The 27,313-nt window shown below is 49.5% G+C and overlaps 1 protein-coding gene across 3 annotated transcripts in view; it reads right to left on the reverse strand.

Moving 5' to 3' along the window:
• KLHL24 (kelch like family member 24) overlaps positions 1 to 27,313 on the reverse strand; it is a 451,642-nt gene that overhangs the window by 44,163 nt on the left and 380,166 nt on the right. For all 3 annotated transcript variants that reach the window (XM_030216184.1, XM_030216186.1, XM_030216187.1), the window contains exon 5: positions 23,650 to 23,838. In XM_030216184.1, coding sequence (XP_030072044.1) covers positions 23,650 to 23,838 — 189 coding nt within the window. The remainder of the gene's footprint in view (positions 1 to 23,649; positions 23,839 to 27,313) is intronic.

The following is a 27,313-nucleotide window of genomic DNA, read 5'->3' on the forward strand; positions in this document are numbered from 1 at the left end:
CATCAAACGGTTTGGTTTGATATGACGGCTGAAGAGGAGGGTGGCCACTCAAAACTCAAAGTCCTGGATTTCAAGCATGCTGACTTTAGTAAAATGGGGGAATACCTGAGGAAGGAGCTGATGGGATGGGAGGAAATACAAGAAGTGGAAGGACAGTGGTCCAGGCTGAAAGAAGCTATAAATAGGGCCACGAACCTTTATGTAAGGAAAGTAAATAAAAGCAAGAGAAAAAGGAAACCGATATGGTTCTCCAAGCAAGTGGCTGAGAAAATAAAGGCTAAAGAGTTGGCGTTCCAGAAATATAAAAAAACTCAAGAAAAGGAACACGAGGAGGAATACCAGATGAAACTGAAAGAAGCCAAGAGAGAGATACGTCTGGCGAAAGCGCAAACGGAAGAACAAATGGCTAGAAATGTAAGGAGGGGTGGCAAAATTTTCTTCAGGTATATTAGTGAAAGGAGAATGACTAAAAAGGGAATTGTGAGACTAAAAGATACTGCGAACCGCTATGTGGATAATGATGAAGAAAAAGCAAATTTGCTAAATAGATACTTCTGTTCTGTTTTCACAGAAGAAAATCCTGGAGAAGGACCGCGATGGACTGGAAAAAGTACAAATGAGATTGAAGTGGCTAGAGCACCGTTCACGGAAGAGAGTGTGTATGAACAACTTGAAAAGCTAAAGGTGGACAAAGCCATGGGACCGGATGGGATCCACCCTAGAATATTGAGGGAGCTCAGAGAGGTTCTGGCGGGTCCTCTTAAAGATTTGTTTAATATATCCTTGCAGACAGGAGAGGTTCCGAGGGATTGGAGAACGGCGGATGTGGTCCCTCTTCACAAAAGTGGTGATAGGGAAGAAGCTGGAAACTACAGGCCGGTAAGCCTCACTTCGGTTATTGGAAAAGTAATGGAAGCGATGCTGAAGGAAAGGATAGTGAATTTCCTGGAAGCCAATCGGTTGCAAGATCCGAGACAACATGGTTTTACCAAAGGGAAATCGTGCCTAACGAATCTCATTGAATTCTTTGATTGGGTGACAGGAGAACTGAATCAGGGACGAGCTATGGACGTAATCTACTTAGATTTCAGCAAAGCTTTTGACACGGTTCCCCACAGGAGACTCTTAAATAAACTGGATGGGCTGAAGATAGGACCCGAAGTGGTGAACTGGATTAGGAACTGGTTGACGGACAGACGCCAGAGGGTGGTGGTGAATGGAATTCGCTCGAAGGAGCGAAAGGTGAGTAGTGGAGTGCCTCAAGGATCGGTGCTGGGGCCGATTCTGTTCAATATATTTGTGAGTGACATTGCCGAAGAGTTAGAAGGTAAAGTTTGCCTATTTGCGGATGATACTAAGATCTGTAACAGAGTGGACACCCCGGAGGGAGTGGAAAACATGAAAAAGGACCTACGGAAGCTAGAAGAATGGTCTAAGGTTTGGCAATTAAAATTCAATGCGAAGAAATGCAAAGTGATGCACTTGGGGAGTAGAAATCCACGGGAGACGTATGTGTTAGGCGGGGAGAGTCTGATAGGTACGGATGGGGAGAGGGATCTTGGGGTGATAGTATCTGAGGATTTGAAGGCGACGAAACAGTGTGACAAGGTGGTGGCCCTAGCTAGAAGGTTGTTAGGCTGTATATAGAGAGGTGTGACCAGCAGAAGAAAGGGGGTGTTGATGCCCCTGTATAAGTCGTTGGTGAGGCCCCACCTGGAGTATTGTGTTCAGTTCTGAAGGCCGTATCTTGTTAAGGATGTAAAAAGAATTGAAGCAGTGCAAAGAAAAGCTAAGAGAATGGTATGGGATTTGCGTTACAAGACGTATGAGGAGAGACTTGCGGACCTGAACATGTATACTCTGGAGGAAAGGAGAAACAGGGGTGATATGATACAGATGATCAAATATTTGAAAAGTATTAATCTGCAAACTAACCTTTTCCGGAGATGCGAAGGCAATAGAACGAGAGGACATGAAATGAGATTGAAGGGGGGCAGACTCAAGAAAAATGTCAGGAAGTATTTTTTCACTGAGAGAGTAGTGGATGCTTGGAGAATTCCTTTATTAAATAAAACGGAAAAAACCAATATTCAAGACATTACATCATGCCGTTGTAAAACCAGCCCCACTACACTTTTATACAAAAAATACAAACCCGATAAAACCCGTCCCCCCCCCCCAAATCCCCCCCACACCATACATTCAAATCAACTTCAAGCGTACATGCTTCCACCAAACCCCAAAATTAAGTACCCCCCCCTCCACCTTTTCCCAGCGTGCCAATTCCTGGACGGCTCGGACAACGTCCCAGGAAACCTGCTCAGCCGACCTGCACTCCTGGCGCATAGACACCCCGCATCGGGCCACCCACAGGCAGTACCTGATAATAACTGATATGAGGAAGGCGGTACCTGGCTCCAGCCGCCCCGTCCCCTGCTGCCTCCCGTACACCCAGTCTGCATAGGTGTAGGACGTGAAGCTGGGGATGGCCAACAAGGCGGCCACTCTTCCACAAACTGCTCTGGAGAATGGACACTCCATAAGGAAGTGGTCCATCGTCTCCAGCTGACCAGCACACTCCCCCCTCGGGCAGTTTCGGTCCTGCATGCTTCGGTGCATATTTGCCCTAACATATAATTTACCATGAAGGGACAGCCAGGCAATGTCCCTGTACTTGTTCGGGAGTCGTCTAGATGAAATAAAGCCCAGGCCCTGCCTCAGCACGGGCCCTGGAGCATCCCTAAGAGTCAGGGGAGATGAGAAATGCTGGGAGCGAACCCGCTCCACCCAGCTCTCCCTCTGCCCCGCCCTTATTTCCTCCCATGTAATGTCCCACAACCGGACCAGCTTTACTAAGGATTTGTAGTAGCCTACCCCCTCTGGGAAACCCTTCCGCAACCTCCCCACCTTCCCCCCTCCCCACCAAGGGCCCCAAAATCCCTCCCACCACTGCACAACACTTTGTGCCCACCCTGGGGCCTCCGGCCCTCCCCCCCGCCCAAGGTTAAACTGGATGAACAGGGAGGAGAATAGCAAGACAGGGTTTACCATCCCCACCCCCCCTTCCTCCCGCGACCGGTAAGTAATATTGCGTTTTACCGGGTTCATCCTGTTGCCCCACAAAAGTTGAAAAAACACGCTGTACAATAAAGTGAAACAGCATTCCGGCAAAAGGCAGATGTAACTCAAGAAGAGAAACATGGGGACTATCTGGGTCTTCAACAACCGGACCCTGTCTGCCATGGACATCCGCCACCCCTTCCAACGATCCACCTTTTCCCTTGCCTCCGATATCTTTTGCTCCCAACTCTCCCGCCCGTAATCCCCCCCCCCAAAATACACTCCCAACACCCGCATTCTTTCAATCCCTGCAGGAAACCCGCCCCCTAGGTTAAATCTCCACTGCTACTGTCCCTGACACCTTCAAGCACGCAGTAGTCACACCACTTCTCAAAAAACCATCACTTGACCCCACCTGTCCCTCCAACTACCGCCCCATTTCTCTTCTACCCTTCCTCTCCAAATTACTTGAGCGTGCTGTCCACAGCCGTTGCTTTGACTTCCTCTCCTCTCAGGCTGTCTTCGACCCGCTTCAATCTGGCTTTCGCCCACTACACTCGACAGAAACAGCACTCTCTAAAGTCTGCAATGACCTGTTCCTCGCCAAATCCAAAGGCCATTACTCCATCCTCATCCTCCTCGACCTATCCGCCGCCTTTGACACCGTCAATCATAATTTACTTCTTGACACACTGTCCTCATTTGGGTTCCAGGGCTCCGTCCTCTCCTGGTTCTCCTCGTATCTTTCCCAACGCACCTTCAGAGTATCTTCTAATGGCTCCTCTTCCACCCCCATCCCGCTCTCTGTTGGGGTTCCCCAAGGATCTGTCCTTGGACCGCTTCTCTTCTCGATATACACCTCTTCCCTTGGCTCGTTGATCTCATGTCATGGTTTCCAGTACCATCTCTATGCCGATGACACCCAGCTTTACCTCTCCACTCCCGACATCACAGTTGAAACCCAGGCCAAAGTTTCAGCCTGCCTTTCCGACATCGCTGCCTGGATGTCCAACCGGCATCTGAAACTGAACATGGCAAAGACTGAGCTCCTTATCTTTCCACCCAAACCCTCTTCTCCTCTTCTCCCACTTTCCGTCTCTGTTGACAACACCCTCATCCTCCCCGTCTCTTCAGCACGCAATCTCGGAGTCATCTTCGATTCCTCCCTCTCCTTCTCTGCCCATATCCAACAGACAGCTAAGACCTGTCGCTTCTTCCTCTATAATATTAGCAAAATTCGCCCCTTCCTCTCTGAACAGACCACCCGCACCCTCGTCCACTCACTCGTTACCTCTCGTCTTGACTATTGCAACCTTCTCCTCGCTGGCCTCCCACTTAGCCACCTATCCCCCCTTCAATCTGTCCAAAATTCCGCCGCACGTCTTATCTACCGCGTGAACCGATACTCTCATATCACCCCCCTCCTTAAGTCGCTTCACTGGCTCCCAATCCACTACCGTATACAGTTCAAGCTTCTTCTATTGACCTTCAAGTGCACTCAATCTGCTGCCCCCCATTACCTCTCTACCCTCCTCTCCCCGTATGTTCCCACCCGTAACCTCCGCTCTCAGGACAAATCACTCCTATCTGTACCCTTCTCCACCACCGCTAACTCCAGACTCCGCCCCTTCTGCCTCGCAGCACCTTATGCCTGGAACAGACTTCCTGAGCCCATACGCCATGCGCCCTCCCTGCCCATCTTCAAGTCCTTACTCAAGGCCCATCTCTTCTCCCTTGCTTTTGGCGCCTAACCACCTTCCCCATTCCTGTTACCTACACTGACTGCGTAGTCTATTACCGTTAGATTGTAAGCTCTCTTGAGCAGGGACTGTCCCTCCCCGTGTTTAAACTTGTACAGCGCTGCGTAACCCTGGCAGCGCTATAGAAATGCTAAGTAGTAGTAGTAGTAGTAGTAAATCGCCGTTCCTCTGGACCCACCCACAAGCTAGTACACTTACCCAGGTTTACCCGTGACCCCGATGCCTTGGAATATTCTTCAAGGGTCTCCCGCAGCATCCTCCCCTCCCTCTGGTCTGCCACCCAAACGGTGACATCGTCTGCATAAGCGATGACTCTCAATACGTTCCCTTTGCCAACCTCTACCCCTCTGAGCCCTCCCTCCCCCCCTCCTCCTAGCCTCCGCACCAGGGGATCTATGGCAAAAGCGTACAGCAGGGGGCTCAATGGGCACCCCTGCCGTACCCCTGCCGTGACCCCCACCTCCGCCCCCCTCCATCCATTCACCAGGGGAAAAAATCGCGCCCCAGCATACAACAGTTGCAGTTGTGCGATCCACTCCCCCGGGAAGCCATAGTGATCCAGGACCTTCCACAAGAACTCCCACTGCACTCGGTCGAAAGCCTTGTCCTGGTCCAAGGCCACGACCAACCTACCATCTCCCACCTGGCTATGTTCCAAGCCCTCCCTCACCCAGGCTACTGCCTCCAGCACCCCCCTTCCTGGGACCCCACACCTCTGCGGGACTGCTAGCACTTCACCGGAGACCTTCCTCATGCGAGCATGAAGCATGTGGGCGAAGATCTTCCGGTCGCTGTTCAATAGTGCTATTGGTCGCCAGTTCGCCACGTCTTGAGGGTCCTTGCCTTTGCTAAGGAGGACCAATGCTGATCCTCCCATAGACTCCGGCAAGGATCCTCCTGTTCGCGCCTCCTCCCAGAGTTCCAGCAAGAGCGGCGCCAGCTGGTCCCTGAACCGTTGGTAAAACTCCGCCGGAAGTCCATCCGGCCCCGGCGCTGTTCTGCGCCGCAAGGCCCCAATGGCCTCCTCCACCTCACCCAGCGTCCACGGCTGCGTTAAGACCTGAAGATGGGGCCCCCCGTTACCCACCCCCGGGGTCCCCTCAATATATCTTCCCATGGCCTCTGTCCCCAACTGTAGGTCCGAGAAAACCCGCCCAAAATGCGTCCCCACCACCCGCAAAATACCTTCCCTGGATTCTTGGAGCACCCCCCCCTCATCCCTAAACCCCACCACCACCCTCCTCTCCCTTCGTTCCTTGCAGCAGTCATACGGGTCCGGACCAAGCAGCTTCCCGAAGTCCCGCTCGTAGACGAGGGAAGAGTAGCGGTTGTACTGTACTCTTTCAACCTCCTGCTGCAGTACCTCAATATCCTCCCTCCTCCCCCCCCGGGAAATTAGATTATCCCGTCGCTTTCTCAGGGCGATCCCCAACCGGGTGGCCTCCCTTCCCTCCCACCTTGCCTGACGGAGAAAAAACCCTCTGGTGCGGTGTTTCAGTACTTCCCACCAGTCCCTGAGGGAAGGGAAGACACCCTGAATGGACACCTGGTCTGCTAGGAATTCCAGGTACTCCTGGTGCAACACCCCCTCCTTCAACCATTTGAGATTCAATCTCCACAACCCTTTCCCTAGCTTGCACGCCCCCCCCTCCCCCCAACTCTATCATCACCATCCTGTGGTCAGAGAAATCTACTTCCACCACCCTAGGTGCCTGCCTACATGCCCCTTCCCGAACTATAAACCGGTCAATTCTGCTCCTACAGGTGCCCCGTGAAAAGGTGAAACCCTGATTCCCACCACCAAGTGCAATATGTACATCCACCAGCCCTGCTCCTTTCATAATCCCCGCTAGTCGAACCCCATCATAGCGTACTTGTGGTGCCCGCCCCCCACTATCCTCTTTCCGTAAGATAGTGTTGAAGTCTCCTCCCCACACCAACTGCCTTGAAGTGTATAGGTAAGGCTTAATTTTGTTGAACAATGCAGACCTTCCCTGTTTGCTTTGCGGTCCATACACATTAATCACCCGCAAGGCCACCCCCCGCAATATTACGTCCAACACCAAACACCTACCAATACCCAGCTCCACCACCCTCTGAATCTCTACTTTATTGGTTTTAAAGAGGATGCCTATCCCCCCATACCTCTCCCCGGCCAGACCCCAGATAGAGGGTCCCCATCTCCAGGCCCTCTTTGCCCGCCGGATGTCCTCCAGCGTCTGCAACCGGGTCTCCTGGAGGAGGAAACAGTCCGCCTCCACAGCAGAGAGGCCATCAAATGCCAAGCTTCTTGCCCTCTGGGAGGCGACACTAGCCACATTAAGTGTGGCGAACACCAATAGCAGTCCCGCCATCAGTCCTCGCTACCACACCCCCCGCCTTCCTGGCTGCCTTCCCTTCTCTCCACACCATCATCCATGGTCCCTTCCCCTCCACCCTCTTCTTCCTCCTCCGCCCAATCCCGGACCCCTAGCTTAAACATCCCTTCCCCCACCCTTGCTTTCTTCCTCCCTATCTTCTTTTTGTCTTCACCCACCTCCCTCCCTCCCTGGGGATCATCAACCGACCTGCCCCCCTCCTCTCCTCCCTCTTCCACCCCTACTACCTCCTCTTCTTCCACCCTTCCCATCAATCCCGCCTCCGACCCTTCCTCCCTCCCCTCACGGGCCTGCATTACTACCTCCTTTCTTACCTTCCTTTCCTCTCCCGCCCTCCCTGCATCAGCTGTCACCTCCCCCGATCCACCCACCTCCCCCCCTACCCTTCCCCCCTCTTTGTCCCTCAAAACCCTCCCCCCCCGTTTCTCTTTCCTCTTACCCGCTGTTCCCCTCACTCCTTCTCCCCTACCTCCCAACCCGTCCTGCCGGCTACCCCCATCCTCTACCTCCTCACCAGCCAGTTCCTCAACCCCTCCCTCCTCTTCCAAACCCCTGAATCTATTCCCTACTTCTATCCCCATTCCCACCCCCCTTCCCCCCTTTCCTCTTCGCTGTTTCTTGGACACCCGCGTCCAGCCCTCATCCTCCCCTTCCTGCCGCTTCCGACCCTCCCCCAAGCCCCCCCCCCTCTACCTGTCCCTGTCCTTCCCTGGACCCTTTCCCCCCCGCCCCGGGAACCTGATCATGGTCTGCTTCCCCTCCCCCCTCCCCCTGACCTGAACCATCCCTATCTATCTCCTCCTCACCCCCATTATGGGAGGCCCAAGGGCAGGCTCGAAATGCATGCCCCAGACCCCCACACAGGTTGCACCGAATAGACATACAGGACTCCGTGGGATGCTCTTTAGACCCGCACTTTCCACACTGCACAACCGGGCATGACATACTAAAATGTCTAAACGACCCGCACTTGTGACACTGCCGTGGCTGCCCCTTATAAAAGCAGAGAATCCGATCCCTGCCGATGAACGCCGAGGAGGGAATGTGCTGGGTGACATGCCCTGCCTGCCTCAGCCTAACCTGCGCACCCCAACCTCCAGCCCACACCCTACTGGGGTCCGGGAGTTTGGACAAGGGGGTACGCAATTCTGCGTACCGTTGTAGCCAGAAGGCCAGGTCCGCCCCTGATAGAGAATCATTTCGAACCAGAAGGGTTACCTGCACCAGGTCGGGTCTGCTAATCGGTACGGCCCGGTAGTTCTTCCAGTCCCCTCTCCCCCGTACCCCTTCGTATCTCTCCCAGAAGACCTCCATGCCTCGCTGGGTTAGAAAGCTAATATCGTATTCTGGTATATTCACCGGATGAATACAGGCATAGAGGTCCTCTGGGAGGAATCCTAGACCAAGGACCAATCTCAGGACTGCATCCCTGCTTGGCATCCCCCCCTCCCCCACCCATTTCAATTGTACCACATTCCTCCTTTTGGGAACCTGGCCTCCCCCCCACCCCCCTCCCCATCCTTCCCCGCTGCCCCCTACCCCCCTAGTTCCCCTGCGCCCGCCTCCTCCACCCACCACCGCCGCAAAGGACGGACCCCCCCCCCCCACCGTCCCCCCCCTTCTCCAGCGCGGGGACCCCCCCGCTCCTGATGCATCATATCCTCCTTCTCTAGCCTTCCCCGTTTCTCAGCCTCCCTCCCTATCCCTCCCCCCAACATGCCTTGTACCCCTTCAACCAGCAAACCTTGGTCCCCTGCACCCCTCACCCCCCGAGCACTCGTATCCCCTGCAGTCACAGTGTCCATCAGTTCAATGCCTCCTGCAACAGAAACCCTGCCTGTCTCCCCATCGATTTGGTCCGTATGAACTTTGAGAGCAGGTTCCCCTATATAACCGGTCCCCTCCCGGTGCCCCTGCCCCCCTCCCGTCAAATCAACCCCTCCCCCCAGAACCAACCACCCCGCTGCCTGGCCGGGATCAGAATCCCTAGTACCACCAGTTACGTTTACTTCTGGTGCGCATGGCAAGGCAAGTACCCCTCCCTCCCGCCCAAAACCTGCTCTCTGGACCGGGTCCCTTTTTCCTCCAACGTTCTGCTCCGTCGGATCCTCCAGCCCCGCTGTTTCGCCAAGCGGATGAGGCTTCCCACACTCCAGAAGTGCCTGCCCTCTCACACATGGGGAATCTTCTGGCGCTGCAGCTATTTCACCTGCCAGCATTTGTAGCTGTTCTGCAGTCTTTCCTGCTCCCACAGACCGATTGGCTGGAGCCTCTGCTGCCAGGCCGGTTTGTTGCAAACACTCCTGATCCTCCTGTGCTTTCTTCATTGAGAACCCCTCCTTTTCACCTGCTGTTTGTCCAGCTGCAGCACTCTCTGTCACCAGGTTTTCCTCTGCTAAAACCTCACCATTCTCAGTCTTTGGCAGTGCTGCAGCCTGCCTGGCTGTGACCTCCAGCCCTTCAGTGCTGTGTGGGTGGGGCCTCCCCAGCTGCAATGGAGTCAGTGTTTGTTTGCTGCTCTCAACTCCTGCTGCAGGCAATGGGCACAAAACCTGTGGCTGCAACTGCCTCTGCTGACCTCTTGCTTCTTGCTCAAGTAAGTTTTTAATTTCTGCTTCCACCATCACTGGTGTAGAAAAGAGTCTCTCTCCTGAACTTCCAGCCCCTGTTTCTACAAGATGAAAAGTCTGGGTTTTAAAAATTTTTTTCCTGTTCAGTTTTTCCAACCTCAGGTTCCCTTAACGAGGATGCCTCTCCAGCCCTGCTTGCTCCAGAAGCTGCCAGAGACTGACTAGCAAGGTACTGCATATACTGTAATGTGTTTTGGGTACTGGGCCCAGGAAGCTCCTCTGGCCCCTGGGTGTTCTGGGGTCCAAGGTCTGAGCTCCTACTCTCCTTCTCTGTTTGCTGTTGTGACTGTTTGAAGGTTGTCAGGGCTTTTCCCCCCAAGGCAATTCTTTCTCTGTTGATGTAAACTTCTCTCAGAGGGTTCCCAGGGCCCTTTTTCAATGCCCCCAGCAAATGTTCTTTCTTTTGAAGAAGCTTGAGTAAACGGGTTACCTCCTTTGTATAAGTCTTGCGGTGCTCCACTGGGGCTAGTTTGCACAGGGCTTTTGCCATTTTAACCCGTTTCCCCAACCCTACCACCTCTTTTTCTGTGCTTTTTATCTTTCTCACCATTTGAATCAGGCCACTGGTCGGGTCCTCTGGATCCTGACTATAGTCTGTGAAATCTTCCTCCTCTGAGGAGTCACTGTCCTCCTCCTCTGACACCGGTAGGGCCTCCCGGCAGATCTCCATTACCTCTGCTCTCTCCTCTCTCTCCTCCGATCTGCTGTTCTCTGGGGCCTCCCCCAGCTCTCTCCCCCCCTCACCTGCTAGATGGCGTGCCACTGTGAGGGGGGTACCGGTCTGGGTTCCTCCCGTGGAAGCCTGCACTCTTCGATCCACAGGGCTCCTTTCCCTCCTCTCTGGAGCCCTGCCAGAGAGGGAACTACTTCTCCTGGCCTTCTGGTCCCTGGCCCCAGGAGACCCCCTGGCCTGGGGCTTTCCTGAGGACCGCTCCCCAGGGACCTTCCTCATTTCTGGGGAAGGAGCTAGGCCTCACTCCCTTCCCCCTGGAAGCCTGCAGAGCCTCTGGCAGCACTTCCTCCTCCTTCCAAGTCTCAACAGCAACTAACTTGGAATGCCCTCCCGTGGGAGGTGGTGGAAATGAAACGTGTTCTTTTCTTTTTGGAGGGTCCCACCGCCCTGCGCTCATGCAACAATAGCTCGTGGAATCTGTTCCTCCAGTGCCAGAAGTCTGGTGGGGCCACGCTCAACCACCCATGCATGATCACTTTTTTCCCCATCAAGCAAGCCTTGCGTATCAACTGTCACGGGCCCCCCCCCCCGCTGGAAAACAAAAAGTTCATATTTATCAAATAAAATCCCCAAAGGCGTGTAATTAATTCGTGATTTAACTAAGCCCTCCAAGTACTGTATGATCATGTTCCAATACCTTTGTATAACAGGGCACTCCCAGAGGCAATGATAGAGAGTGCCGTCCTTCTGCTGACACTTGGCGCAGAGGGGGTCCGACACCCCTCCCATTTTGAACACCTGTTGTCTAGTCATGTAAGCTCTGTATAATATACGAAACTGACATTCCCTTAGACTGGCGTTCACTGAAATCCCAGGTATACGGGACACCAACTTTGTGTAATCTAAAGCTAAATTGGGTCTCTGCATGTCCCGTGCCCATCGTGCAGTGATTACGGCGGTAGGTTTCTGCGGGCCCAGTTCCCATAGTAGCTTGTGCAGGCTCGATATTGAGAGCCGCGTTCCTGGGCTCGCCTTGTAAAACTCTCTTACTTTCCTCCCATGTCCACTATTCAGGTGTTCCATATTTAGTGATCGGACATAATGAGCTAGTTGCTCATATGCAAACTCATGACTAGCAGTGATGCCTACCCCCAATGCCCCCAGGCTTAGTAGGCCCCCTCTTGTCCGCAATACATGTTCCAATCTGATTATTCCCATAGATGCCCATCGTCGAAATATCTTATTGTCTGACCCAGGTGAAAATGATGGGTTGCCTTGCAGTGGCAAGATATCTGATGTGTCCGCTTCCAAACCCCAATACCCGTTTAAGTCCGTCCAGACCGCCCTCATTGGACCCAGCAACAGACTGCTCTTAAATATTTTTGGCACCGAACTCCGTGGGCCGTGAAGTAGATAATGTAAGTGTTATGGCGCAAAGAAGGCCTGTTCCAGCTGCCGTGGCGTAAAATCTTGTTTCTCAAGCAGCCAGTCTCCCAAATGTCTTAACAGACAAGCTTGATTATATTTTTTTATATCTGAGAGACCTATACCTCCCTCTTTCCATGAACCTACTAATACTTCCAGTGATAATTTGGGCTCCCCCCCCCCCCCCCCCCAAATGAACTTTCTTAAATGCTGATAGAATTGCTTAAGATCTTTGTTTCGCAATCTCAGCGGTAGCACCTGTAGAATGTATAACCACCTGGGGAATTCTGCCATACGGAACAGCTGGACCCTCCCGTGTAACGAAAGAGGTAATACTGCCCATTTTTGCAACCTATGTCGCATATTGTCCAATAGCCTAGTGAAATTGAGATTGTAAAAAGCTGTCGTTTTCATGGACACTTCTACCCCCAAATATTTGAAGTTGTCTGTAGCCCACTTTAATGGGAATCCCACCCCCCACTCACTGTATCCGTGGCGGTTAATGCCAGGGATTTTGAAAAATTGATTTGGAATCCTGCGAAATCCCCATATTCTCTGAACAATTCTAACAAGGCATCTAGAGATTTCCTGGGGTCAGTAAGATGTACCAAAATGTCATCCGCAAATGCGGATATCTTAAATCCCACCTTACCCCATTCTACTCCAACTATCTCCGGATGCGACTCAATTTCCCTTATCAAGGGATCCAGCGTCAGAACAAACAGTAATGGAGAAAGGGGACATCCCTGCCTCACTCCTCTCCTTATCTGAAATGTCTGTGACCTTTCACCATTAATCCACAGGAAAGCTTGAGGGCTCAAGTAAAGGGCTCCCAATGCACTTCGGAAAAAACCCTCCACACCAATTCTCTGCATTACTGCAAACAGGAACTGCCATACCACCCGATCAAAAGCCTTCTCTGCGTCAAAACTAACAAGCAGAGAAGGCTGTCTCTGCTCCTCCACTCTCTCTAACGAGGCAATAAGAGCACTCACATTACTTACCACTGATCTGCCCCTTACAAACCCCACTTGTGGTGCCACCACCAAGTCTGGGAGCACTCGTGCCAACCGGTTCGCTAAAATTTTTGCGTAAAGTTTAACATCACAATTTAACAGTGATATTGGTCTATAGGGACCCATTTCCTCCGGGTCTTTACCCGGTTTCAACAGCACGATCATTTTAGCCATATTAAAAGTCTCTGGGGCCAACCCTGAAGCCGCCATAGAATTGAATAGATTCAGCAAAGGCGGAGTCACCTGTTCTTGTAAGAATTTGTAGAAAGCCATGCTGTACCCATCTGGCCCTGGTGCCTTATGAATGTCACTCTGTTGGAACACTAGAATTAATTCCCCCTCCTCAACAGGGGCATTGAGATATTCTTTCTGTGACTCCGACAGTTTTGGGAGATCAACATTATCTAAAAACAAAGCACTATCGGACACTATGTCCGCATCCTGCCTGTACAGACCCGCATAATACTGACGGAAGCTTTCCACTATCTCCTGCTCCAACCTAAGTACTTTTCCATCTTGGCTCTTTACTTGTAGGATTCGAGTTGTACCTCTTTTCCCCTTGGTTAACCGGCCCAGCAAGCTCCCCGCTTTATTCCCATACATGAACAATTGATGTTTATAATACATGATGGATTTCTGTGCCCTCTCCTGTAAGAGTTAATTTAATTCCCTCTGAGCCTCCAAATATGCTAACTTCTGTTCTGGTGTCCGGGCAGCCCCATACTTCATCCGGTGTGCTCGAACCTCCCTTTCCAAGCGTAATATCTCTTTATCCCTCTTTTTCCTTTTCCATGCCCTGTATGCGATGATCTCACTTCTCAGAACCGCCTTTGCTGTTTCCCAATATAACCCATGTTGTTCTATATGTTCTCTGTTATAATACTCATAATCTCTCCACTTCTCCTGCAAGAATTCTTGAAATTTTACATCCCGAAAAAGTTCAAATGGGAATGTCCACCCCCCCCTGTCCTCTCCTGTCTCCGACCGCTTCCCATGTCACCCATATTGGGGAGTGGTCTGATATTTCACCTGGCCCGATCTCCGCCTCCACAGTTTTAGAGAAGAGAGGTTTCGAGACCAATATGTAGTCAATCCTGGAGAGGGAAGAGTGGGCCCGAGACAAGTGTGTGTAGTCTCTGCTACACGGATGTAACACCCTCCACGCATCTATCAAATGCAGCGTAGCGCACAAAAATGGCAGTCCCCTCAAGTAGTGTCTATACCCCAAACTCCCCTGACTTGTCTTATCCACTAATGGGTCATAAACCATGTTGAAGTCACCCCCAAGCACCACATTGCTCCTCTGATATGGAGTCAGCAGTGCCACAATCTCTTTGTAGAATTTCTTATCATAGACGTTGGGTGCATAGATATTACAGAAAATATAGGGTATCCCCCCTAACACGACATCCACCAATATATATCTACCCACTGCACTCCTCTTAATCGATTTGATGGTCAACTGTAGCCCCTTTCTGAATAAAATCAACACGCCTGACTTCTTTTTTGGGGCTGGAGCGCCAATCACTGTCTCCACCCAGCCCTGCTTGAATTTATCATGTTCACTGGAGGTCAGATGTGTTTCTTGGAGAAACGCTATATCCGCCGCATGGCGCTGCAAAGCTTGTAGAATTTTTTTCCTCTTTACGGGCGATGAGACCCCCCCCCCCACGTTCCAAGACAGCAATTTAACCTGCCCCAGCACTCCAAGTCAGCGCATATCTCAGTTTAGTCTGCTTACTACTGTTTGGAGAGCGTACCTCCCAGCCCTTAGGTACCCTCCCTCTTAGCCAGTGAATCCTGCACCGCCCCCCCTCCACACGCGAAGCCAGCATATAAATAATATTAAAAACCCCAAAAACATACCCCAATAACCACAGATCTCCCCCCCTCCTCCCCCTCCCTCTCCCTTCCCCCACATCCCATCACTTGTCCGGTATATATCCGGAGCTCTTCCATTCTGGACCTGAAGCCGCCCTACCCAATTCCCTACATTCCGCCTCTATCCCCCTTCTCCCCCCCTAAACATAAGCAGGTTTAGATCTCCCTAGTCTTCATTCCTCAAACTCCTCCCCTCCTTCCCTCCCCAGAATACCCTTTTATGAAGAGCCCGCGCTCTCTTGAGAGAGAGCACCAAAAGCTCTCCATCTTCCTATCACCTGCCTGTTAATTCCACCCTCCTAACTATCCCATCCTCCCCCTCTCTTCCAGCCCACTCTTGGGTCTTTTTAAAACACACTCATCCAAACCCTCTCACCAGCCTTTATTTAGAACGTGATCCACCCAACTCTTTCTCACAGGTCTCGCCGCACATATCCTTATGAACCTGATCGGGTATCTCTCCCCTTTTACAGTCCAGACAGTATAATATACTTGCAGAGAGTCAGTAAGTGTATGACAATCTTCTCTTTCATCTCCTCTCCAGGTGTGTAGTACTTCATGCCCAATCTAGTTGGTTCTCTTTATCCAAAGTGAAGTGTCTGCTATAATCGCTCCCATCTGTGTTGGCTCAACTCTTTCGACTCTAGTGGGTCAGAATAGTATCAGCTACAAGCAGACCTGACACGTGTGCAGCTTCCCTTTAGTCTGCAGCAATTAAAAATTGTTTCCAACAAACGGTCCGCTATCTAAATTATTTGCCATCCTCTCACGATACCACATATCATTTTCTGCCTGGCCGCAGCTGCAGCGCTATCAAGTTCACTTAGATGCTTGGCTCAACGTTCATGATTGCTCCCATTTTCCCTGAGCAACTGGCATCCACCCTATGACTTGTAGCTTTACACATTCCAAAGAGTCCTTCTTTACTGTACTTCTAGTTATGCTATTGTATCCAAATATGAGTGGTTGTCGTCATCTCAGTCCACCCTCAGTGTAAAAACGCCCTCTTCTCAAAATTCCAAGCAAGAAATCAAATTGGAAAATAACAACTTCAAACGAACTTTAACATTTTAAGTTGGTCCCCTAACTGCAGCACCTAGCAAATGCTGCCATTTTCTGGTGGGTCCTTGCGCCAAACTGCGGCCTTAACACCTGTCGCCTTGTTGCATGTCTGCGGCCCCAACCATTCATTCAGGCTCTGCTCCCCTTTTTGCCAATGCCTCCAGGTATGCGTTAGCGTCTTCCACCCTCTCAAAGATGTGCACCTTATCATGCTCCATAACTTTCAGTTTCGCTGGGTACAAGAGGCTGAAGCGAATCTTTTAACAAAGAGTGTAGAACATGCGAGCACGAACGCCTTCCGCGCCGCTGCTACCTTGGTTGAATAGTCCTGGAAGCTGAGGACTTTATTATTCTGGTACCGCAGATGTTTGCCACCTCGGAGCGCCTGTAATATCTGTAGTTTATGGGCATCATTTAGAACTTTAAGGATTGTCACTCTTGGTCGAGTTTCTCCCGACCGTCGTGGTCCCAGTCTATGAGCTCTCTCAACACGGAACTCCCCCACCAATTCCGGGAGCTCCGCTGCCTCCGGTATCCATTTTTCAAGGAAGCTTCGTAGATCTCTATCTCCCAGGGATTCCGGAAGACCCACCAATCGTATGTTGTTCCGCCTTGAGCGGTTTTCAATGTCCTCCAGCTTTTCTTCCAGTTCTGTTATTCGTTTTTGCAATGCTGGGGCATCTCCTGTTAGTTTCTGCACCTCATCTTCTACACTGTTAACTCGTTGTTGCATTTCTCTCAGCTCTCTCTCCAGTGTTGTATAGTGCTCCTCCATGCCATCTAATTTGTCCAATATTTTTTGAAATTTACAGTCTACCGACTGTTCCACTGCCTCCGACACTTCTCTTATTATGTCTGCCGCCCATTGCGAGCTTGGAGTCGGAGACGGCGGTTGGCTCTTATCCGCCATCTTGGCCTCCGCTCCGCGCCCTTTCTCACGGCTATCTTTTTTCATCATACCCCTTGATTCCGTTACCTCTCTGCCACTCTCGCTCTGTGCTTTGCGCTAAGGTGAGAACTGGATCGTTTCGGGGGGAATATCAGCTGATTCTGAACATTGGCTCTGTCGGGCGCTTTGGAGCAGCGTGTCCACGCGTCCTCACTCCTCCATAGCTCAACCGGACGTTCCGGTGGTGGAAACGAAAACGTTAACGGAATTCAAACATGTGTGGGATAAACATAAAGGAATCCTGCTCAGAAGGAATGGATCCTAAAGAGCTTAGACGAGATTGGGTGGCAAAGCCGGTGGCGGGAGACGGAGATGGTGCTGGGCAGACTTATACAGTCTGTGCCAGAGCCGGTGATGGGAGGCGGGACTGGTGGTTTGAAGGCGGGGATAGTGCTGGGCAGACTTATACGGTCTGTGCCAGAACCGGTGGTGGGAGGCGGGGCTGGTGGTTGGGAGGCGGGGATAGTGCTGGGCAGACTTATACGGTCTGTGCCCTGAAAAAGACAGGTACAAATCAAGGTAAGGTATACACAAAAAGTAGCACATGTGAGTTTATCTTGTTGGGCAGACTGGATGGACCGTGCAGGTCTTTTTCTGCCGTCATCTACTATGTTACTATGGTGTTATTTGATCTAATTCAGAAGTTTCCAGTAAAGCTGTAACATTAAGCTCTTGATTATCTCGATTATTCTGTATCTGTTGTTCCTCACTTTTCTTCACAGGGAGGTAAAAGACCTGGACAAACGGGGGAATATTCTCTTCCCCTATTTCCAAAATTTCTTTAAAATATTTTTTTAACATCTCACGGGGAAAGATCAGAGATTGTTGAGGGAAATTGGTGAAACGTAAATTATTGCTTCTAGAGCTATTTTCCAGGAACTCTGTCTTTCTCCTGAGATTAACTAAATCGTTAAGCATAGTCATTTGTAATGTCTGTGTTTGCTGCAATTCTTTCTCCTGTTTAACGATTTGTGCCTTAGCTGATTTCAAGTCATTTTCTATTTCATTTACTTTCCCATTCAATATAAGCATTTCTTTATTGATTTTCTTTATCTGGGGGCATACTGCCTTCCCTAAGTCAGCTATCAGTGACCACAGCCTATCTAGAGTCACAGCAGAGGGCTTTTTAAAAAGATTTGTAAATGAAATGTTCTCTACTTCAGTTTGTTGTGAAATCTTCACATCTTCAATCATCTCTCCTGTCTCCCCCACCGAAAACTCTGCCAGTTGTGCAGTTGAATTGGAAGTCTGAGCACTTCTCAATTCCTCCAATAAAGTTGAAACTGCTTCCTCTCTTGCTTCACTTGGCAACACTTCGGTATCCAAGCTTGCACACGCTGATATCGGAGAACTGCTTCCACATGGTTGTGGGGGAGAGACTCTATCGTCAGGGCTTAATGAAACTTCCAGCCCAGATCTCTGCTGTGGGTCTCCAACTCCCCTTGGCTGAGATAGCAGGCCGCTCACCGACACTTGCGAATCTGGAGTTCTCTGTAGATATAGGACCCGAAACAGAGGGGGGGTGTAAGCTGCTGGGAAGCTGCAGCCAGAGCTTTTCCCCTTCTTTTCGGCATTAGAACCAAAATTTTATGGTAAATCACAGGAGCTCTGTTTGCACATCTGATTCATTCGGCGGCCATCTTGTATCCCTGTTTTCTATCTTTTAACCAGCTTTTAATCCACAGTAGGACAACTCATGATATTCTCACCGAGCCGGAAGTGGTAGTTCAGCAACGCCCCTATCAGATTCCAGAAGCCCAGCAGCAGGCTGTGGCAAAGAACGTCACTGAAATGTTGGAACTGGGTGTCATCGAAGAGTCGACCAGTTGTGTCATTTCCCATTGTGCTTGTGCTAAAGCTGGATGGGCATAGGCGCCCCGTATAAGAGGCTAGCCAAATCGTGGACTTCCTGGGGTGCAGGGGGAGCCGTCGCTCCCCCAAAAAGATGACCCCCCCGCCGTTGCCGCTGCTCTCTCTCTCACCCATCAGCGTTCTCCCTCACTCCGACACCGGCGATTCAGATAGAAGCCAGCCTCAGCAGCCTGCGTCAGAGCCTCTCCCTCAGATGCATCCCACCCACCTCTGCATAAGACAGGAAGTTGTATTACAGGAGGCGGGACGCGTCTGAGGGAGAGGCTCCGACGCAGGCACGTTAAGGCTGGCTTCTTTCTGAATCGCCGGCGTCGTAGTGAGGGAGAAAGCGGATGGGTGGGCGGGCGGAAAAGACAGGACCCGGGGGGGGGGGGGGGATCGAAGGATGGCTGGAGGGAGAGCAGGGGAGAGAAGAGAAGAGTCGCTGGTGGTGGGCAGGGAGGGCTCAGGGCAGGGGGGAGAGGAGGGCTGCTGGACATGGGTGGATGGAGGGGAGAGCAGGGTTGCTGGACATGGGTGGATGGAGGGCAGGGGGGAGAGGAGGGCTCCTGGACATGGGTGGATGGAGGGGAGAGCAGGGTTGCTGGACATGGGTGGATGGAGGGGAGGGCAGGGGGGAGAGGAGGTCTGCTGGACATGGGTGGATGAAGGGGAAGCAGGGTTGCTGGACATGGGTGGATGGGTGGATAGAGGGGAGGGCAGGGGAGAGAAGAGTTGCTGGACATGAGTGGGTGGATGGAGAGGAGGGTTGCATTACATGGATGGAGGAGAGGGAAGGGAGAAGAAGAAATGCTGGACATGGATGGAGGGGGAGGTAGGAGTGAGGAAGGAGATGAGATGAGGGAAAAGGAAGAGAGTAGAAAAACTGCACATGGAGGAAGAAAATAGGCAGAAGCTGGATCCACTGGACAGTCAAGTCTGTGGAGGACCCAGCTTTTACTTACGGATGTAGGACAAGAATTGAAGAAGAAAGGCGGAAAGTAAAGAAATAAATGGAAAGGAAGCCCTGGAAACGGAGTTAAGAGGACAGATAACAGCAGAATCGGATACTGGGCCAGCATGATCAGAAAAACAAAGTCACCAGACAACAAAGGTAGAAAAGATCTTTTTATTTTCATTATAGTGTTTGGAATATGTCCACTTTGAGAATCAGGTGCTCAACATTAAAAGTTTATATTTACTTATTTATGGCATTTTATCCCACATTAAACATGAATTAGGGTGTTTTGTGGCTCTACATGAGAATTGTGATATTATGATCCCTAGTTTCATATTGTTGATGGTCTGCATTTTCCGTATGGGTGGTATATTGGTGTATTAGGTTCTGCCCAGTGTAATATTTATGTTACAGTAAGGTTCTGAGTGTGTTTTTGCACAAAGTTGTGCATAGTGTTTTGAAGTTGAGCGATTGTGGTTAGTATATGCTTTGAGCAACCACTTTATTCTTTGACATATGATATATATCTAATATCTAAATTTAATAAAAGGTATTGTGACTTTTATTTTTATTTATTTTTTCTGTGTTAGACAATTATGGATTTAAGCTCCACCCCTGGCCCCACCCCTAACCCCGCCCCCTTTAGCCTCCCCAAACAGTTGGGTCACCGACCGCCTATGTGGATGGGAGTATCCAGTTTTGCACTGATTTCCGGAAGGTGAACACTGTCTCTAAACTAGAGGCCTAGCCAATGCAGAGGGTAGACAAACTCATCAAATGACTGGAAGGAGCCCAATTCATCTCGACCTTGGACCTGACCAAGGGATATGGCAGGTACCCCTCAACTCGGCTGCCAAGGAGAAAAGACAGCCTTTTACACACCCAGGAGTTCGTTCCAGTTCACGGTTTATCGTTTATTCATTTATTTGCTATACCGTTTCAAATTGTGGTTACAAAACAAAAACGGTCTACATGTTAATATAAAATCAAATAAAACTAACATAAAAGAACTCCATCGAATTTATGAGAAAGCAAACTAAAACAACCATTCTTACAGAGATAAAAGACATCAATTCTTACTGAACAGTCATTCATAATGAATACATGGATAACATATAGTTGTTCTGCATATTCAATGCTACCTACCTAACATTGCCTTTTATCACAGATTATTTTCAAACATATCCTGGAATAAATATGTTTTCAAAAATTTTCGAAATTGAATGTAGGACTCTTCCAGTCTAAGATATTTTGGAAGACAATTCCAAAGAGAGGGAGCCAGAAAAAAGAAAGCTGAGTTTCTAGTAGACTCCCATCTAGCCTTCTGTGGTGATGGGATAATCAATCGGTTGTCTGTAAGTGAACGAAGGGTTTGCCTAGGCGAATACGGCAGGATAAGATTTGATAGATATGGTGGAATTAATAAGTATAGTGCTTTATGAGTCAGTGTAAGGATTTTAAATTTTATTCTGGCTTCTACTGGAAGCCAGTGAAGTTGAAGCAAAAGTGGCGTAATTCTATCGTATTTTGAAGCTCTACAGATGACACGGGCTGCAGTGTTCTGTATCATCTGTAAACGTTTTATGTTTATTTTAGTTAGCCCTGCATAAGTGACATTACAATAGTCCAGGCGTGTTGTGATATATGCATGTGTTAGTGTGCATAATGATGCTTTATCAATTAAGTTTCTAATTGATTGTAATCTTCGAAGATGATAGAAAGAGTTCTTGACTACCATAGGTATTTGTTCATTAAAAGATAAGGCTGAGTCGATAATAACTCCTAAATATTTAAAGGATTGTACTGTTGGTATCGGTTTATCAAATAAGGTAGGTATAACAACAGGGACAATATCACGGTGTTGCCGTTTGGCCTTCATGGGGCTCCAGCTACCTTCCAGCACCTTGTGGACTGCCTACTTAAACTGCATGGAGATTATGTGGCTGCTTACTTAGACAATATTGTCATCTACAGTAAGGATTGGAGGACCCATCTCCAGGGCCGCCGAGAGCCGGAGCCGGGCCCGGGACAAGGCCGCCCCCGGGCCCCCCCCCCCCCACCCGAGGTCGCTGCCCACCAGAGATCGCCGGGCCCCCCTCCACCCGCTATCGGGCCGGGCCCTCGGAACTAACCATAAGCCTCCTTTCACTTCACAGAAAGCAGCGGCAGGGCAGACCTCTCCTCCTTCCTTCCATGCCCCGCCCTAGCGGACGTTACGTCAGGCGAGGGCGGGACATGGAAGGAAGGAGTGGCCTGACCTGCTGCTGCTTGCTGCGAAGTGAAAGGAGGCTTAAGGTTAGTTCTGGGAGTGACAGAGGGCGGGCCAGGCGGCGACGGAGGGCGGGCCAGCCGGCACCGGGCCCCCTGGAGGCCCGGGCCCCAAGACGTTTGTCCCCCCCTGTCCCCCCCTCTCGGTGGCCCTGCCCATCTCATCCAGGTAGAAGCAGTACTGGATAGTCCATGGACCGCTAGGCTACCAGAGAATCCTAAAAAAAAATGCTTCTTGGGAGGTGCTAAAAATTTGGCCGCACCGTCTCTGTTTTAAGAGTATATGGATTAGAAATCCATGGCCTACTAGCCTAAATATGACAATTTAGGCTAGTAGGCCATGGATTTCTACCGAGTACCTCAGAAACTGGACTTCTTGTCCTCTGACTAAATCAGCTCAACTCATATTGTGCTGATTTAGTCAGAGGACAAGAAGTCCAGTTTCTGGGGTACTCGGTCGGAAAAGGACAAGTAAGAACCCCAGATCCGGAAGGTAGAGGGAATCACCCAGGTGTCAGAACCCCAGACAAATAAACAAGTACAAGCCTTCTTCAGTCTTGTTGGTTATTACCGCCAGTTTATTCCAGGGTTTGCTGAGAAAGCAGAACTGCTAACCTGCCTCCTACAGAAGGCGGCTCCAGAAAGAATACACTGGACCGAAGAGCTAGATGTTGCCTTCCAAACTCTGAAGTGGGATATTGGCTCAGAGCTGGTGCTGGTCAGCTCAGACTTCAACCAGCCTTTCATCATGCAGACTGATGCATCAGAGGTGGGCCTTGGGGCTGTTCTGGCCTAGGAAGTGGATGGGGAAGAGCACCTGGTGGCATATGTTAGCCGGAAGCTGTTCCCGAGAGAGAAAAATTATGCAGTGATTGAGAAGGAGGATCTAGCTGTCATGGGCCCTAGAAACGTTCCAACATTATTTATTGGGGTGACTCTTCCTGCTGGTTACTATCAACCCCTTTAGTGGATGGCTCAACATAAAGACTCAAATCCGCATATCATGCGCTGGTTCCTTAGCCTCCAGCTCTTTTGCTATTGGGTGAGACATCGTGTAGGCTGAGACAATGTTAATGCTGATTTTTTTTGTCTCAGGAGGTGGACTCTGATACGGCAGGCTCTTAAGCAGGCAGGGCTGAGCTGATGGGGAGGCTATATTAAGAATAGTCCCTCAGATAGCCTGAGCCACCTTAAAACATTAGTCCGATGTAGGGAGGAAAAACTGAAGGGGTGGAGTCAGAACCAGGAAGAATAAAAGGCAGCCCCAGCATATATCTTTACAACCTATGTCTAATGACCGTGACCTGGCTGAGGTAAGCCAATTTTTGGATTTGAGACTTGGAAGCTCTGTTCTGAGGTTTGGCTGGAGCCAGACCTGGAAACTCAGGGGTGGGGGAGAGAGAGAGAGAAGAACTTATAGGCTGTGTTTGGGGCATGGCACTCAACAGCCACAGACAACGTTTTGGGCCCTGGTTAAAACTTTTCATCTTTTGTTCCTGGCCCTGTGATGAAACAGGCCTCAGGTTTCTGTTAATAAAGCACTTGTTTCATTTTTACACCTTTGTCTGGCTGTGTTATTGTGCAGGCCCACCTTCAACCCTCACTTGCTGTATTCAGCCCTCATACCATCCCCAAATTATCCAGTAGGTATTTTCATATTCCTGAAGTGGACCTGAAGTTTACCAGAACCGAAGTGGTAAAACAGTTATGATAGTGAGGTAAAGAGAGAAAATCTCACCTTGTCAGAACATGTGTTGTCATCTGGACCTCCACCAATCACAAACAACTTGCTAACACAGCTGATGACTGCAGGAGAACTTACTGCCTCTTTAAGGGGAGTCACTTCAGACCAGCGATTGGAGAATGAATCGTAACACTCCACACTGCTCAGCCTACTCTGGCCGTCATAGCCCCCGACCACATACACCTGGGAAAGAGATATCAAACACATCCATTTTAATGTAATTTTAATATTTATATATTGCCTTTTCAACCTGACTTATGATGTGAGGAATCTAATATTATAACATGTGTGTCCACAGATCCCAGACAAAATCAATTTTTCTTACGATTTCCTATGCTTGAAGTCAATGGTGTTGGAATACTCAAGGATCCCCGTGGAAACAGTGGTTCAAGGTTTCACTGAAGGACTTGCTAAAATACAATTAATTAACAACGGCACGGATATCAAAGACCATCATTCATATGAAATAAAGTTCAGAGTGGAACTGATACAATATTATGAAATATCTATTAAAGTTAAGGGTAGAATTTATTTATTTATTACATTTGTACCCCGCTCTTTCCCACATACAGAAGGTCCAGTGCGGCTTACATAGTAAAAGAAAGCATCTTACATGGTAAAGAATACAGTAAAAACAGGGAAATGTGGGAACAGTATTATAAATTGTGATGATCGGAGATCACGTGGTGCAGTGAGCTGAGCAGACGCGTTTTGCTACAGCTCGAGGGCCCTCACCCTGAAATTACATTTACATCGCTTCATTAGCGCTTAGAAATCAACAGCTGGCCACAGCGAGACTATATGGACAAATATATAAATAAAACTCCAGTCGGAATGGCGCTACGCACCGGGAAAAAGGAGAAAGAGAAGAACAAAGTGCCTACCCCGGAGTTCAAAATGGCGGGCGAACCGCTGCAGGCTGACCGGGTTTTTTCAGCATCGCAACTTGAACAACTGACAACGGCGGTAGCGAGGGCCTGGCAGCCTAAGTGGGACGCTCTAGAGGTTAAGATAGACGCCTACCATACCAAACTAGAAGGATTGGAGACTGTTAATATGTGTTCTAGCTTGAGACCTATCCACTGGAATGGTGGTGGGCCAAGCTACACAGCTTGGAACAGCTGAAAAGTACTAACTAGGCCTAATAACCTGCTGATGGCCTTATAGCAGAGAGCCTGCAAAAGCAGGCCTGCTTGGTGAGTTTTAAAGAAACCTGGTACAACTTTCAAATTGAGTGTAACACTTAAGATGAGGAAATTAGAGATAAAAATGATAAAAGTTTGGTTCTTAAGATGGAGAATGTCTTAGAGAAAATGGCTTCTGGTATCATAAGATATAAAAACACATGATCTCTGTCATAAGATCAGAAAAGAGGAAGTGAAAGTGTAAAAGTTGAAATTATTAAGCAATCTTTGGGAGGAGGGGCAGGTGGGCACCTGACCGGAGGTCATGACTCATAGATTAAGTAATATTAGAGAAAAAAAATCCCTCTCCATAGACTTGTATTGGGACGAAAGACTATAAAAGAGATGAGAATTAGACAGATCTTTGGAACATTCCCCAACGGTTCTCCAAGGGCGAAGCTCTGTGCAATTGAACCTAGAATCTGTCTGATGAATGTACCAAATTGAAGACTTGATTTTGGTAAGAATTAAAAATCTTATTTCTGTAAACTATCTCTGTCTTTATTTCTATTTATTCTTTACTTGTCATTTGTTCTACAAAGTAATCCACACACTAGTGACACTCACTCCCTGAACAAATTTGAGTTGGTTTTTAATAAAATATATGTGGGAACATAAATGGCCAAAGATCTACTTAGATCCTAATAGACAGAAAGCTGTGCTCATGGGAATTAGATTTGAACTGAGCCTTCTGATGCCTCCCCAACGCCGATACCCATGGGAAGGGGTATCACAGGAATTCAGGGAGGCGTTCAAACAGATTGTAGAAGCACAAACCCTCTGTACACCTCCGTGTGGAAGGATCCCACGGGGGTCTATAGAGGGGTAGATTAAAAACAGTGGTGACCCCGACTCACATGGAGGGTCTGGCAACAAGGGTCTCGGCCCTAGAAGATGATTCACAGGGGTACAGCGCAGATATTCGTGAAATAAAGCAACAACTCCGGGAACACGCAGATAGAAGACCTGGAACATCGTTCCCGGAGAAGCAACATACGAATTGTGGGTATCTCAGAGAATATTCCAGATAGAAATTTAGTGACATGGCTCACGGACTGGTTAACCAAGGAACTGGCACTGTCAGACTCTCTGGGGCCTTTAGTACTTGAGCGCGCGCACCGCGTGGGACGTAAAAATGATACCCAGATGAGACCACGAGTGATAGTGGCACGGATACTTAATTATCGCCACAAATTGGAAGTTTTAAATGGATTTAAGATCCGCAGAGGGGATCTAAAGCATGAGGGGCGACCAGTCCTTATGTTTCAGGATTACTCTGCCGGGGTCCAGGAGCAACGGAAAAAATTTCATCAACTATGCGCAGCATTAGCGCAGAAACAAACTCGCTTCATACTCCAATATCCAGCATTGCTGAAAGTCTCACTACAAGGACAATGGCGCATGTTTAAAACTCCGGAGGAGGCTAAAGTTGGATTGCGGGAACATGGCATCTCTGAGGAGGACTGAGGGCATGCTTAGCACTTGCTGTGAGACAGCGTCTTAATATAATATAATTACAGTAAGTAAGGAATTAAATGGGGGTGAGGGCTCCCTGCTAATCAGGTGATCTCGAGCCGAAACCAGGCTTTGGCCCGGCAGATGGCTAAGGGTTGGATAGAGAGGGGGGAGATTGGGGGGGGGAAGACTAGAGAACGGGTCAAACAAGGAAGTCAGAGGTACCAAAAGTTTGGGCAGGAGGCAAGTCGGGGTCACAAGAGTTTACAATGGGGCCAATATTAAAGGGGACAGATGGAATGAGCGAACCTGGAGCTGGGGGGACCATGAAAATCTTTGGAGAGGGAGTAGAACCAAAAAAAAAAAAAAAATGAGGGGCAAATTTGATGAGGATAGCGAAATTGGACAAAATGACCACTAGAATAATATCCTGGAATGTTGGTGGTATAAGCTCCCCGATTAAAAGAGCTAAGATTCTAACCATGCTAAAAAGGTATAAAGCTGGCATAGCGTGCTTACAAGAAACACGCCTGACAGACAAAGAGCACCTTAAATTACAAAAATTATGGGTTAGCGAAGTGTTTGCGGCCCCTCCTCAGGGTAGGAAAGGGGGAGTCGCTGTATTATTTCGTAAAGGACTGTCATATAAAGCCACAGTACTGGATAAAGGAGTCAAAGGAGATTTCATTCTATTAAGAATATGGATGTCAGGGAGGGATTTGTTGTTGTTGGTCCTTTATGGGCCTAATAACTTTGATGCAGCATTCTTCAAAGCTTTAACTGGGAAATGCTTGCAGAGTGGGGGAGGAGACTTGATAGTAGTGGGAGACTTCAACGCAGTAATAGACCCCCTTCAGGATTGTTCCAGCACTATAGCTTCTCAGTACCGAGGGACGCGGGCTCGAGAATTCCAAACTTTTAATAGAACCCTTGATCTGGTAGATCCGTGGAGGATATTACACCCCGGAGAGAGCGATTATACGCACAGATCAAGGGCTCATGGCACGTTTGCTAGAATT

Source organism: Microcaecilia unicolor, chromosome 10 (assembly GCF_901765095.1).
Source record: "Microcaecilia unicolor chromosome 10, aMicUni1.1, whole genome shotgun sequence".
In the NCBI taxonomy this organism is placed as follows: domain Eukaryota; kingdom Metazoa; phylum Chordata; class Amphibia; order Gymnophiona; family Siphonopidae; genus Microcaecilia; species Microcaecilia unicolor.